Raw genomic sequence first — 13,069 nt, forward strand, 5'->3', positions numbered from 1 at the left:
AGGGAGGGGTGGACTTTCCTCAGGCGACAGTGAGTCTGCTGGGGTCACCGCGGTCCGCACCGTCGGTCCAAACCAGTCACGGTGACTGCAGAGAAGCAGTTCCTGAAGAAGCAGGACACTCCGAGAAGGGGCTGGCCCAAGGGTGACGCTGGCCCCCAGAAATGGCAGGGCCCAGGGGACCTCAGAATCAGAGCTGGAGACGGGCGCCCACCACCGCCATCTGCCGTCCTCCCAGACTCCCTGAGGGAAGTATGGTGGGTTTCCCCATCGCCTGACCTCAGACGTGGCAGGAGACCCAGAGGGGAGCCCTGGCCATGGCGTGCAGGGCCCTGGAGATGGTGTGGGGAGGGGGAAGGCCCAGGATGACACAGGGCCAACCTGGGGGTAGGGAGAGGGACAAGAACCACCGCAGGTCACGGTTAGGTCCCTGGGGTCCATGACAAGGGGTGTGCGATGCGCCCTTAACCGGTCACCCTTAAAAGGCCCAGAAGGTTCTCCATTATCTGCGCAGCGCCGCCTTTTCCCAGGTGTTTTCCTTGTCTGTTGCTTCATGCATTTATTGTCTGTCCCCAGCCACGTGGCCGACCATTGGCGGCTCAACAAACAGAGACGACTCTTCACCCTGGCAGAACCGTGTGAGTGGTTCTGGCCAACAGCATGTGAGTGGAGGTGATGTGTTAACCACAAGTTCGGGAGTTAACTTGTTACCCCAGCATAACCCAGCCCACCCTGACTAAGACACTCCAATCAACCGTAAGGTCAAGAGCACAGAACTCATCTGTTTCTTTCACCACCCAACACCGCCCGCTCAATGTTCGTTGAATGAATGAACGCGTGAAGGAACTCTTCCCGTTTTATAACAACAACACTTTATCATTTGGAAGAGGCTATGGCTAGAACACAATGATTTTCTGATCTGAGACTCTAAACGCTAGAAGCAGCCAAACAAGGGAACCAAAGGATCATTTTGCTAATGTGGCTACGGGGCCAGGAATTGGGAGGTGACAGGTGCCCATTGCGACCAGTAAGCTGGAAATGTCACCTGATTTTCCTTGGTAACATGTGCGTTGAGACGATTCTTGGCCATTTGTGTTCGGGACAATGGCAATTGTTTGGGAAGGTTGAATTGTAATTGTGCAAATATTATTTTCCAGCTCATTTCTTCATCCAAGAAAACCAGGAGAAAGAACAACAATAGATTGAATCATGGTGTTGGGACAAGATCAGGTTTTTGTGGGTTGTTTTTTTTTTCCAATTGTTTTTCTCTTGGGTTCAAATCTAGTTTGAAAATAGGATTCGACCAGTATGGGTTGGGTTTGGACATTTGGAATAAGACAGGTTACATGGTCCGTGGTAAGTTTTGTAATGATAGCAAAAAAGAAGGGGAGAAGGAGAATGGAGAGAAAAGGGAGAGGAACGAGAAAGAGAATCCGGGTTTTTCCTGTCTGCTGTAAAGCTTCCTTCTGGAGTAATGCGGATCAAGTCTTTGGAAGCCCCGAGGCTTCTCTTGTCTGAGTTGGGTATTTCCAGCTCTTTCCACAGCTCCTGCTGCAAGGGTTTTAGGGAGCCACTCAAAATGTCACTGCAGGTGACATTTCTGTAGTATCAGGAAAGAGCAGGTGCCTGGGGACGCGGTACCTGTGGCTGGGCACAGTGAAGTGAGACCAAGTGACAATGCTTCCTGAACCTCGGTTTCCTAACCTATAAACGGGCTCACAAGCCTTACTGCGTGGGGCTGCCAGTGGGTGCTGGTGAAGGAGAGAAGGAAGTGGGCTTCCTCCTTCCCCCCACCCCTGGCTCTGCTCTCTCACTTATCAGAGCGATGCCTCCGGGAAGACAAGGGACCCGAAGTCTTTGATCAGGTCTTTGATCGGTCTTTGATTATTATTTTTTTTAAGTTTATTTATTTATAGGGGCGCCTGGGTGGCTCAGTCGGTTAAGCGTCCGACTTCAGCTCAGGTCATGATCTCCAAGTCCGTGGGTTCCAGCCCCGCGTTGGGCTCTGTGCCGACAGCTCAGAGCCTGGAGCCTGCTTCCGATTCTGTGTCTCCCTCTCTCTCTGTCCCTCCCCTGTTCATGCTCTATCTCTCTCTGTCTCAAAAATAAATAAACATTAAAAAAAAAGTTTATTTATTTATTTTGAGAGAGAGAGAACGAGCAGGGGAAGGGCAGAGAGAGAAGATTCCCAAGCAGGCTCCGCGCGGTCAGCGCAGAACCCGTCGTGGGGCTCGAATTCACAAACCCTGAGATGGTGACCTGGGCGGAAATCGAGAATAAGTTGCTTAATGGACTGAGCCACCCAGGCGCCCCCAGGGTGTTGTCTTTACTGTTAAGATGTTTTCAGTTTCTGGCTGTTTTACTCTACAGTTGGCTCATGTGAGCTTATAGTCACCTAAAGTAAGGTAATTTCAGATGAGAAGATGGCAGGAAGAATGGGAATTTGGAGCAACCAAACCCCAATGACGTCATTTAAATTCATTCACGGAAATATTTGTTGAGCACCTACTATGAGCTAGTCACTGACTTAGCCTCCAGGGATATACGGTGAATACAACCGAGGTCAGTGCTCGCATTAAAAAAAAAAAAAAGGTTTTTTATTAGTTTTCTTTATTTTTGAGAGGCAAACTGACTCTTTGATTGACTCTTTGATTTCGACTCAGGTCATGATCTCACGGTTCGGGAGTTCGAGCCCTGTGCCGGGCTCTGTGCTGACAGTGCGGAGGCTGCTTGGGATTCTGTCTCTCTCCCTCGCTCTCTGCTCCTCCCCACCTTGTGCTCCCTCTGTCTCGCTCTCTCAAAATCAATAAAGTTAAAAAAAAAAATAAAGCAGCATGTGAGGCACCCCACAGGCGATCCGCTAGGACGTGGCCAAGACGGAAAGGAATCCCACCCCCTTAGGCTGCCGGGTGGAACATTCCATCACACACGTTCTCAAGATGAAGGATGACTAGGCCTCCAATAAGAGGACTTCACAGCACCATTCGTCTCACAAGGGTCATCCTAACTTCGGCTGGTATTCGGGGACACTATCTGTGTTAACTAATTGGCTTCATCCGGAGGACAAACGTCTATCTTCACGACAGGAAGGTAGTTCTGCGCCTTGGAGCCAGGTGCTGGCAAAGTGCGGCTCCTACGTTGGGAGACAGGGGGCGCTGTTTCGCTGGCTGTTCCCCTTTCAAAAAGGTCGCTCCCAGGTCCTTGGGAAGGAAGAAGAGCGCCCCGCTTATGAGGCTGGCTGGAGGCTTTCTTAGCTTTTAAAAAGACTTACGCAGCTTTCAAAGAGACCGAGAAAGAACATACCCTGACAAGTTTTCGGAAGTAAGCAAACGGAAGGGAGAAAAACCTGTTCCTTTATTTTTGACAGGAGGGGATGAAGCCTCTTATTTTTAATTATCTGCCCTGGCAGCGGCATGGTCTGATTTTTGGTCTAGGAATCTCCTCTGGGTGCTCAGGGAAGAATGAACCGGAGGGGAGCAAGACCAAAAGAAAGGACACCACTCGGGAGGCTCTCTGCAGTACCCAGACCAGGAGTGTGATGGTGAGAAGGCAGAGCAGGACTTACCTGGGCGCTACCTGGAGGTCACCCTCCTCCCCACCCCCCGGGGGGCCTTGCTGAGGTCTTGGCCCTAAAGAAAAGCAGGGAGTCTGCATGCCTCCCAGGTTTAGGCTTGAGCCGTCCTCTGAGGGATGAGGCCACGTTGGCTTAGAGAGGAAAATCAAGAGCTCTGTCCTAGGCCTGCTAGCAATACGTTTGTGTTAAGAATCCAAGTTCAGGGGCGCCTGGGTGGCTCAGCCGGTTAAGTGGCCGACCCTTGATTTCGGCTCGGGTCATGAGCTCCCTGTTCCGGGAATGGAGCCCTGCGTCGGGCCGTGTGGTGACAGAGCAGAGCCTGCTGGGGAGTCTCTCCTTCCCACCTCTCAAAATAAATAAACATGGGGGGAAAAAAAAGACTCCAAGTTCGTATGTCAGTAGGCAGCTGGATATATGGATTAGGAGCTCAGAGCCAGAACTGGAGGCTTTAATTTGGAAAGAGGGTAGGAGGGGAGTCGAGGCATGGAGTCCCAGGACCCCGGAGGTGAGGAGCGTTGGAAGGAGGGGTGACCGGGCAGCGGGGCTGGGAAGGCTGGCTGGGCAGTGGGACGGTGAGTCTGCCCACTTGGGGGTTGGCGGTGCCCAGATGACAGCAGTTTCGGTGGAGCGGAGGTGACAGAGGCTCACCTGGCTGGCTCTGTGGAAGCATTGGGCTGTCTGAGAGCAGATAACCCACTGTCCGGATGAGTCTCTCTTGGGCAGGAGAGTGGGGAAAGGAGGCACTAATTAGAGGGGCAGAGGTTCCGGGGAGGATTTGGGCTGCATGAGTAAATTGTTTGGATATTTGAAAAATAAGGAAATGGTGCACCCAGTGAACATCCAAGCAGTACAAAACTTCACGCTCTGCCTGGTCCCCCTCCGCTTCCCCTCAAGTGGAGGGGATGAAGCCCAGGTAACAGCTTAAGGGCTTTTATCTGAGGTTGTATTTGGGTTTGGGGGTGGGGGGGAGAGGAGAAATAAGATGTGAGATATCAGAGGCTGGGAATGACCCAGCACAGAAAGGGGACCAGTGATGGAGGGGAGCTCCAAGGGGGATAACGATGAGAGTCAAGGTCAGGAGCAGGCAAGGTGGAGAGAGGCAGGTGGCCCTGGGACAAGTGGAGGGTTGGCCTTTGTTGGGAGCGAGGACGTTCTGGCACCGGAGGCGGGGGGGGGGGTGGGGGGTGGGGGTGGTGCGGGGAGGACGGCCATGCTTTTGCAGTCAAGGCTCCTGTGAGCATCACCACCTTCATCCCAGAGAGGGGCCAGCCCCAGTCATTGCGACCTGCCACCAGGAGGGGGCGCCAGCCTGCCATGAACCCAGTTCGCTTCAGCAGGTTTCTCCCCCACCTACCCCTGTCCACCTGCTGGCCAGGTTGGGCTGATTCTTGGCTCTTGCTTCAGACCAGCCTCCCCGGACCCTGTCCCAGCTCTTCAGGCCTCCGAGGCCAGACCCCCGGGCCCAGGCGCTCCCTGACCAAGAACTGTCAGGCACTGTGGGTCCTGGGGGGGGGGGGGGGGGGGGACAGGGGTAGGGGGCTTCCGCCCAGGAGCTGCGCTCGGAAATCACCCAAGGGTTTCGTGTTGACCCCTGCATGGTCTCACCGAGGGACCCCTGCCCTGGGTGCCAAACCCAATGTGAGAGGAGCACTTTGGCCTCCAGTTTCCGAGCCACTTGCCATCAAGACAGCCCCCTCGGTCACCCCTTCGCTGGATACACCAGAAACAGAGCTCACTCCCAAAGTCGAGATGCAGGATAAATGGCTCCAGGACACCAGTGGCTCCTGCCTCGGGGCTCTGGGGGCCAACGCGGGACTTTGGGGAGGCCTTCAGTGCAAGTCGGGATGAGAACTGGCTGGGGCAGGGGCACGGGACCGGGGAGGATGCAGGGGCTGCAAAGGAAGCAGGCGCACACACTCCTTGGTCCGGCTGGGGAACTTTTATTGGTCTCTACGTGTCCAGCGAGGGGGCGGGGACTTGGGGAAGTGAGGCCCGGGGCCCAGATGGGAGTGGGGGCATGCAGTGATCCTCAGGGGAGCAAGAGGGGGGCTCTGGGAGCAATTCTCCCAGGGCTGGACAGAGGGGCAGGGGTGCGGCGCGGTGAGGCCAGCCAGGAGCAGCACTTCAGTGACGGGTCATCTACGAAGAGGACACAAGGGGGCAGTGAGGCCCGTGTCCTGCGCGGGCCCAGGGGCTCCCAGCAGCCGAGTCTCCCCGACGGCCTCCGCCCCCACCTCTCACCTTGGCCAGGCTTGGGGGGTATCTGGCTTTGAGGGACTCATCGTTCAGCAGAGGCCGCACCAGGCAAGAGCGTCGGTGGGAAAAGGTCTCAAAGCTCTTCTTGCCGTGGTAGGACCCCATGCCGCTGTTCCCTGCGGGGAGGAGCTGGCTCAGCCCCCGGTGGCCCGAGACCCCCAGACCCTGCCGACAAGCCTCACGTGCCCTTTCTCTGAGCCTCCCAGGGGTGGCCGATCCCTGGCGGATGCCCCAAGGGACACGTCCACGCTTGGGACAACAGAAGGTGCTCAGAAGAGTTGTTTCAGTTGTGGGATCTCCAGGCCATGTCCCCTCTCTCAGGGCCTCCCTGAAGCAGGACTGGTGTACCAGGTGACCCTTAGGACCCTCTAGGGTCTCAAGGTCGAACATGGCTGATGGATGTGCCGGCCGGAGCCAGAGGCCCACACAGGAGAGGTTAGTGGGGGTCTGAGGCCCAGGGCTGCTCTGGTCCCTCCTGAACTCCCAACCCAGGGCTGTGGAGGGGGGACACCTGGAGGGGGCAGGCAGGCAGCGAGCTCAGCCCCAGACTCACCCACACCCCCGTAAGGCAGGGAGTGCACAGAGTTGTGGACAACGACGTCGTTGGCCGTCACGCCACCGCTCGAGGTCTCCGAAATCATCTTCTTAATCACCTGCAACAGCAGCCGGCCCCACCCCCGCCTCAGTCTCCTTCCCCGACCCCCCAGGCCCCTCCCCACTCTGTCTGGGCACATCCCAGAGCCTTGGGGGTCAAGTCGATGGACTGGTTTCAGAGCGGAGGACAAAGAGGCTCCCAAAGGTTAAGTGACTTGCCCAAGATCACACAGCGGTAAGCAGTGACGCTGGGATTTGAACCTGGGCCCGTGGACCCCTGGATCCTGTTCACGCGAGTGCTGTGTCGGGACCCCCCCCCCCAGGACCCTGGGAGGAGGGCACCCCAGGCCTACCTTGTCATTTAGAGAGAACACATAGAGGGCCAGGGGCTTCTCCCGTTGGTTGATGAACTGGATGGCCTCCTCCAGGCTGCGCACACACACAATGGGCATCACGGGCCCAAAGATCTCCTCCTGCATCACCTGGGACTGGGGGTCCACGTCTGTGAGGATGGTGGGGGCTGGGACGGGAAACAAGCGAGAGTCAGCGGGTGCAGAGGCCTCTGCAAGCCCAGGCACCTAGCTTCTTCCTTCAATTCCTGTACAGGATTCGGGTGGGGCGCAGGTGAGCCCCCCCGCCCCCCGCCTGGGCTCCATCACAGCAGACCAAGGAGAGAACTGTGGATTAACCTACACGTGGGGGAAACCCAGGGTCCACATCTGGAGCGGGCGGGCACTGTGCCCCGCTGGCCACCTGAGCCCCTGCCAGAGCCCTTCAGTCTCCGACAAGCTGGGGGCCGAGTGGGGTCGCATCGGGTGACCTTCAAGCCTGGGCACTGGGGGGGGCCCCTCCAGCTGGGCACTCATTACTCTTGGGGCCTTGCCGTTCAGACCCCCTGCTGATGCCGCCTGGGCCTGGTGGGCAGAGGGCTTCTGGGCTGGGGAGAGGCTTCCCGGGAGTCGTGCCCAGTCCCTGCCTGCCGAGACCCCCGGAGCATCCCCCTGACCCCCTCCCCCGCCAGGTCCACTGGATCGCGTCTGCTCCTCAGGGATAGCTGTCCACCTGCGGGGACCCTGGCAGCGGGCACGCACACACACACCAAGGGCGAGCACACACACCGATGTATCGGGTGGCCGCGTCCCCAGTGCCTCCGTAGGCGACTTTCTGACCCTCCATCAGGCCCATCACCCTCTGGAAGTGCCGGGAGTTAATGATCCTTCCGTAGTCACGGGACTTCTTGGCATCCTCCCCGTAGAACTCCTGCGGACAAGAGGTGACAGGTTTCAGGTGAGGACGTGGACCCTCATCATGGCCATTGGCTGAGGGGCGACCTTGGCCTGGGAGCACCCAGGGGCACCATCTAGCCCAGGACTGCTGAGCTGTCATGACACCTGCAGTGCTCCAAACTTTCACGGCGTATGAACAGCTGCGAGACAGCATTATTTGAAAGAAATCTATGCACAGTTGTGTGGACGTTGTCAGAAGATCGAATGTGTGTCTTCACGGAAAGGAAGAGTGTGGGATGTACGAGGAAGGCAGCAGTGATTGTCGAGGCGGTGGGTTTCTAGCTGGAGCTTCTGTTTCTTTACGTTTTATTCCTTTATAACCTTTTCTGAAAACTTTCTTTTAATGTTTCTTTTTCAGAGAGAGACACACAGAACGTGAGCGTGGGAGGGGCAGACGGAGAGGGAGACACAGAATCCCAAGCAGGCTCCAGGCTCCGAGCTGTCAGCGCAGAGCCTGACGTGGGCCTTGAACCCACGAACCTCAAGATCGTGACCTGAGCCGAAGGTGGACGCTTAACCGACTGAGCCACCCAGGCGCCCCCTTTTATAACCTTTTCCAAATTATTTACAGTGAGTGTGGATTATTTTGATGACCAGGAAAAAAAAAAAATCCAGTGTGTTCTAAAGTCTAGACCCACCTCACTGCCTTGCAGCTTCTCACTCAGCCCCAGGGACCAACACTCACTTTCAGGGACTTTTTGAGCTTCTCCACAATTTGGTTCTGGATGGAGGGGTCACAGAGGATGTAGTCCGGGGCCACACAGGTCTGGCCACTGTTCATGAATTTCCCCCAGGCGATGCGTCTGTGAAAATTCCAGATTAGATTGCATCCCGCGAGGCATGGGAGGCTCCCTCGGACAAACATCTTATTCCATTATCTCAGGGTCAAGGTAGGAGGGGCTGAGCACTGGGGGAGAGCTCTCAGGTACCCAGAAGCCAGAGGCTCCCTAATGTCCCACTGGTTTCTAGACACTGGACTGAGCAGATGCATGTCCATGAACGTGTTTACAGGGGCCGATGGCATCACACGTGCTAACCTCATCAATGACTGGTGGGGGGTTTCTGGGAGACGTCTGGGGTGGGCAACCTTGGTGCCTCTCTGTCCATGCCCTTGAGCCCTGCATGGCCAGGTGTTATCTCTGCTCGGGGTCCCCACACCCTGGAAGGCCACGCACGTGGGATGTGAAAGGATTCTGGCTCGAGCTCTTTCCTGCTGGAAGCTTTCCCAGACTGCCTTGCACCTCTTTTGTGGGTATGGTACCCCACCCCCACCCCCAGCTCCCACCCAAGACCGCAGACACCGTGAGGGCAGGGACGATGTCTGTGTCCCTCACGGCAGAACTGTGGTCTGCGTGAGCTGGAGGGCAGCCAGAATGGCCACTCACCTGCAGGCGACATCCAGATCACAGTCCTTGTCCACGTAGCAAGGGTTCTTGCCCCCTAGCTCCAGGGTGACGGGGGTCAGGTGCTTGGCTGCGGCCATCATGATGATCTTGCCCACAGCGGTGTTCCCGGTGTATAGGATGTGGTCAAATCTCTCCTTGAGGACCTCTGTGGTCTCAGAGATGCCCCCATTGATCACCGGGTACAGATCCTTCCGTGCAAGGAGAAGGCGGGGCTCAGAAAAGACCACAACACTTCCTCCTCGCCCTGCCCACCCGGCCATCACCAAACAGACCCCCTCTCCTGACCCCGGGACTCCATTCACCTCAATGGGAGAGGCCGGCTGTCATTGGCCCCAACCCAAGGCTTAGCCCATTGCTGCAAAAATTCACTATTTCTCAACCCCCAAAGACCTGGGGAGCACCTCACCCTGTCCAGGTACTGAGGGATGACGGTGGCCAGCAGGTTCGCCATATTCTCACTCAGCTCCGAGGGCTTGATGACCACCGCGTTCCCTGCAGAGCACGCAGAGTCAGGGCCCTGCCCTCCCAGTGACCACGCCGGGAGCCCCTCCGTTCTCTGCGTCCTTGGCGGAACGGACAGAAGAGCGGAGGGCAGGCGCCCACAGAAGCTGCACCACCCGCCCTCTGCGGTTGTTCAGATGCGGGAGGAGGGGGAAGAGAAGGGAGGGAAGGGCCTGGGCCCTGATGGGAGAGCAGAACTGGTCCCAACTGGTGGGACTGGTGAGCCCAGATGCATCTAAGCTGAGAGCCACCCGGCCCCGCATACACGGGGGGCAGAAAGGGGCGGGCCGAGGTCACTTCTGAGCCAGGCCGGGCTTCGGGCACCAGGGGGGCCGGCTAAAGAGTTTGCTCCCTGAAGCCTCTGGGGAAATTCAGACCCATCAAACCAATCCCTGAGCCCCACCCCATCTCTGGCTCCACTGGGCTGGGGCAGTGATCCCTCCTGACGCCCTCCCGAGACAGAGCCCGAGTACCTGCAGCGATGGCGCCCACCATGGGCTGGACCGTGACAGTGAAGGGATAGTTCCAGGTGCCGATGATGAGGACCACGCCCAGGGGCTCCGAGTGGATGTAACACTCATCCTGCTGGGTCTGCGGAGTCTTCTCCGCGGGCTCGTCCGCAGCCCACTCGGGGAGCTTCTTGATCACGTGTTCGATCTCTTCCAGGACATACACCACCTCCTCGTAGTAGGCGTTCCACTCGTTCTGCGGTGGCGGGGGGGGGGGGGGGGCTCCGTGTGAGCTCCCCGGTCCCGGTCAGAGATCCAGGGCCGTGCAGCCAGGCCTCTGCTCAAGGAGTCACCGGGGCTGCCCGTGGTCCTGGCTCACTGGGCCCTAGACGTGTGACCCTGAACGAGCTGCCCACCCTGTCCCAACCTCAGTCTCCAGATCTCGAAAATGGGAGCATTTTTAGTACTTCACATGCTGGGTGGGCACGTTGGACACAGCCTGGCATGTTCAGCTGCCAGGGTGATGGGGCTGTTTACTGTGCGCTCCCCAGGCCAGGGGTCCGGGCCACCGAAGGCACAGTGGGGCTGTGGGCAGAGCTGAGGATTTGCCGCTGGGTGGTGGGTCTGCGAGGGCCCCTTTCTGACAGTGTGGAGGGCCCGGGGAGTTTGCACATGCCAAATTCATGGTGCCTAAAAGGACCTCAGACCTGGGTGATTTGAAGGTCATTAATGGGGGGGGGGGGGGGGGAAGCGAGCTGAGGAGGGTCCAGGAATGCTTATAGATTAAAATGAGACTTGAACTCAGGACGAGCCCTAAGAAGGCCACCTTGAAGAAACGGGTACAGGTTAAAGGCTGCCAAAGAGAGGAAAAAATCCAGGAGAACCTCTCAGCAGGGGAGAGAGGGAGCAGGCCAAGCCTTCAAGGGATCCTCCTGGAGTGGGTGGGGAGGAAGCCATGCTGCAGGGCTGAGGGGAAAGGAGGAGCAGACAGCAGGAAAAAACAACACCTCCATGAACTTTGGCTGTGAGAAGCAACGCAGAAGTCGTGAAGCTTTTGTTTTCAGATGAGGAACCAGAGATTTAAAAAATACAGCAGCGGGGCCCCCTGGGTGGCTCAGTCCGTGAAGCCTGGGACTCTTGATTTCAGCTCAAGTCATGATCTCAGGGTTTGTGAGTTCGAGCCCCGCATCCGGCTCTCTGCTGTCACCACAAAGCCCGCTTCGGACCTTCTGTCCCTTTCTCTCTCTGCCCCTCCCCTTCTTGCTCTCTCTGTCTCTCTCAAAATAAATAAATAAATAAATAAATAAATAAATAAATAAACTTAAAGAAAAAGAAGTTAAAAAAAAAAAACACAGCCGCAAAGGACTCTGAAACAGGAGGGGCATGGGCTCGAGAGTCGCTCTGCTCTCCTCCAAGGCAAAAATGGAACGGGTGGAGGCAGGGCCAGGCGACTTGGGGGCAGCAAGGCGAAGGGGTTGAGAATTTGGAGGTGTCTGATTTCGCTCAGGGTGAGGGATGGACGGGGAGGGAGGGCCCTCTGGGACGCCAAGCTGGGATGCTCTCTGGTTAGGGGAACCCAGGTGGCCCTGCGTGAGGCTGAGGGCTGGGAGAATGAGGAGACCCGACGTTCGGGGTGTCGTGTCCCCAGGACAGGGCTACAAAGGGGGGGGGTCTCACGCTCTGGCGCACCCTGTGGAGGTCCGCTGTCAGCGCGCCCGCGATGTCCTTCTCGTGCTCCTTGATCATGCGCCGCAGCGCCTCCAGCTGCTGGATCCGGAACTGCAGCGGGCGCGTCTTGCCCAAGTTGAAGGCGGCCCTGGCCCGCTGCACGACTTCGCCGATTTTGCTCATGGTGCCTGGGGACAGAGAGCATCTTGGAGCCGGGGAGGAGGACGGCCGCCTCCCTCATCACCAGGACCTGGGGGCTGCAGAGGCAGCATCCTCATTGCCCCTCCGCCGTGTTTCTTTTGTAAGAAGAGAACGATCCCCCAGGAGAGCTGGGGAAACGGCATTCTTTTGCCTTCTCAGCTCCCTAGCCCAGCCGTCTGGGCCCCCTGGCCCCTGAACTGATCACAAAGCATCTGCACGGAGGGCCAGGAAGCAATGGCATGCGACCCTAACTGCTCACGGTGAGATCCTGGCAGTGTGCGGAGGGAGGCGAGCGCAGAGGTGGGGGAGGCCCTTCCTAGCATCTCTCAAGCCCCGCCCCCACCGCTACCCGCTTGCAGAGCCAGAGACACTCCCCCCCGCAAACACTCCAAGAGCTCCGCACACCCAGCCAGGCCACACTCCGGATTAGATTGGCTGGCCCGGGTTGGGATTCCACGCCCGAGCTGATTAAAGAAAGCCCAGCATCAGCATACCAGCACCACCTTTCTGTTCGCAAAAGCATTAGCTGCTTTGCGGGTGGAACCAGCCTTGGCCTTTAAACCAGTGCGTGCCCGCAGCACCCGTGAGACACAGGGCACACGCCAGCAGAAGTCTCCCGTCTCCCAGGGCCTCCGAGTTGCACACGGACGTGTGGAGGGGATCCCTGCTACCAGGGCGAGAAACCGTCCTGGCACACTGGGCTGGTTCTTCTGGGGGCCGTTCGGCTGCATCTAAGCAAAAGCCTTTAAAACGTTATTTCCCTTTGAGAGTGTAGGTCCACATTCAGGAGCCTATGGAAATGACAGCGTTCCTAAGCATGAATGAGAAAGGTCATCAAGTCTTTATATAACGGAGAAATACTGGAAACATCCGAAACGTCCATCAGCGACTGAAACGAGCCATACAGCACCTGGGTGATGGCCCCTTGTGCAGGATTTAGGAGGGAGGCAAAATAGATGTTTCTGCCCCTTCATAAGGGCACTGGCTGCCTGTGCCGGATGTATCCCAGGCACGAGGCACAAGAAAGAAAACCGGGAGCAGGGCAGCAGGAACACTAGGTATGCACGTGTGCGTGTGTGTGCGTGTGTGTGCGTGCTCTTGAACACGCAAGAAAAGACTAGAAGGGTGGCTCCCAAC

General features: G+C 57.4%; 1 protein-coding gene across 1 annotated transcript; it reads right to left on the reverse strand.

The window, feature by feature from the left end:
* Positions 1-5,500: 5,500 nt before the first annotated feature.
* On the reverse strand, positions 5,501-12,243 carry ALDH3A1 (aldehyde dehydrogenase 3 family member A1). Its single transcript, XM_049638083.1, has 10 exons — positions 11,753-12,243; positions 10,088-10,319; positions 9,520-9,605; positions 9,093-9,301; positions 8,393-8,510; positions 7,540-7,681; positions 6,775-6,941; positions 6,381-6,480; positions 5,813-5,943; positions 5,501-5,710 (listed from the first exon to the last, which is right to left on the reverse strand). The coding sequence occupies exons 1-10, from the start codon at positions 11,912-11,914 to the stop codon at positions 5,696-5,698; spliced, it is 1,362 nt and encodes a 453-aa protein (XP_049494040.1). The 5' UTR covers positions 11,915-12,243; the 3' UTR covers positions 5,501-5,695.
* Positions 12,244-13,069: the final 826 nt, after the last annotated feature.

The sequence above is a fragment of the Panthera uncia genome, chromosome E1, assembly GCF_023721935.1.
Source record: "Panthera uncia isolate 11264 chromosome E1, Puncia_PCG_1.0, whole genome shotgun sequence".
Classification (NCBI taxonomy): Eukaryota; Metazoa; Chordata; class Mammalia; order Carnivora; family Felidae; genus Panthera; species Panthera uncia.

Excerpts from the sequence above, each read along its gene's own strand:
- ALDH3A1 (XM_049638083.1), bottom strand. The coding sequence starts at position 11,914 with ATGAGCAAAATCGGCGAAGTCGTGCAGCGGGCCAGGGCCGCCTTCAAC. Across the intron at positions 8,511-9,092 it reads GATCTGGATGTCGCCTGCAG|ACGCATCGCCTGGGGGAAAT; the intron begins GTGAGTGGCCAT and ends GAATTTTCACAG. Across the intron at positions 6,942-7,539 it reads CGCGGCCACCCGATACATCG|CCCCCACCATCCTCACAGAC; the intron begins GTGTGTGTGCTC and ends TTCCCGTCCCAG.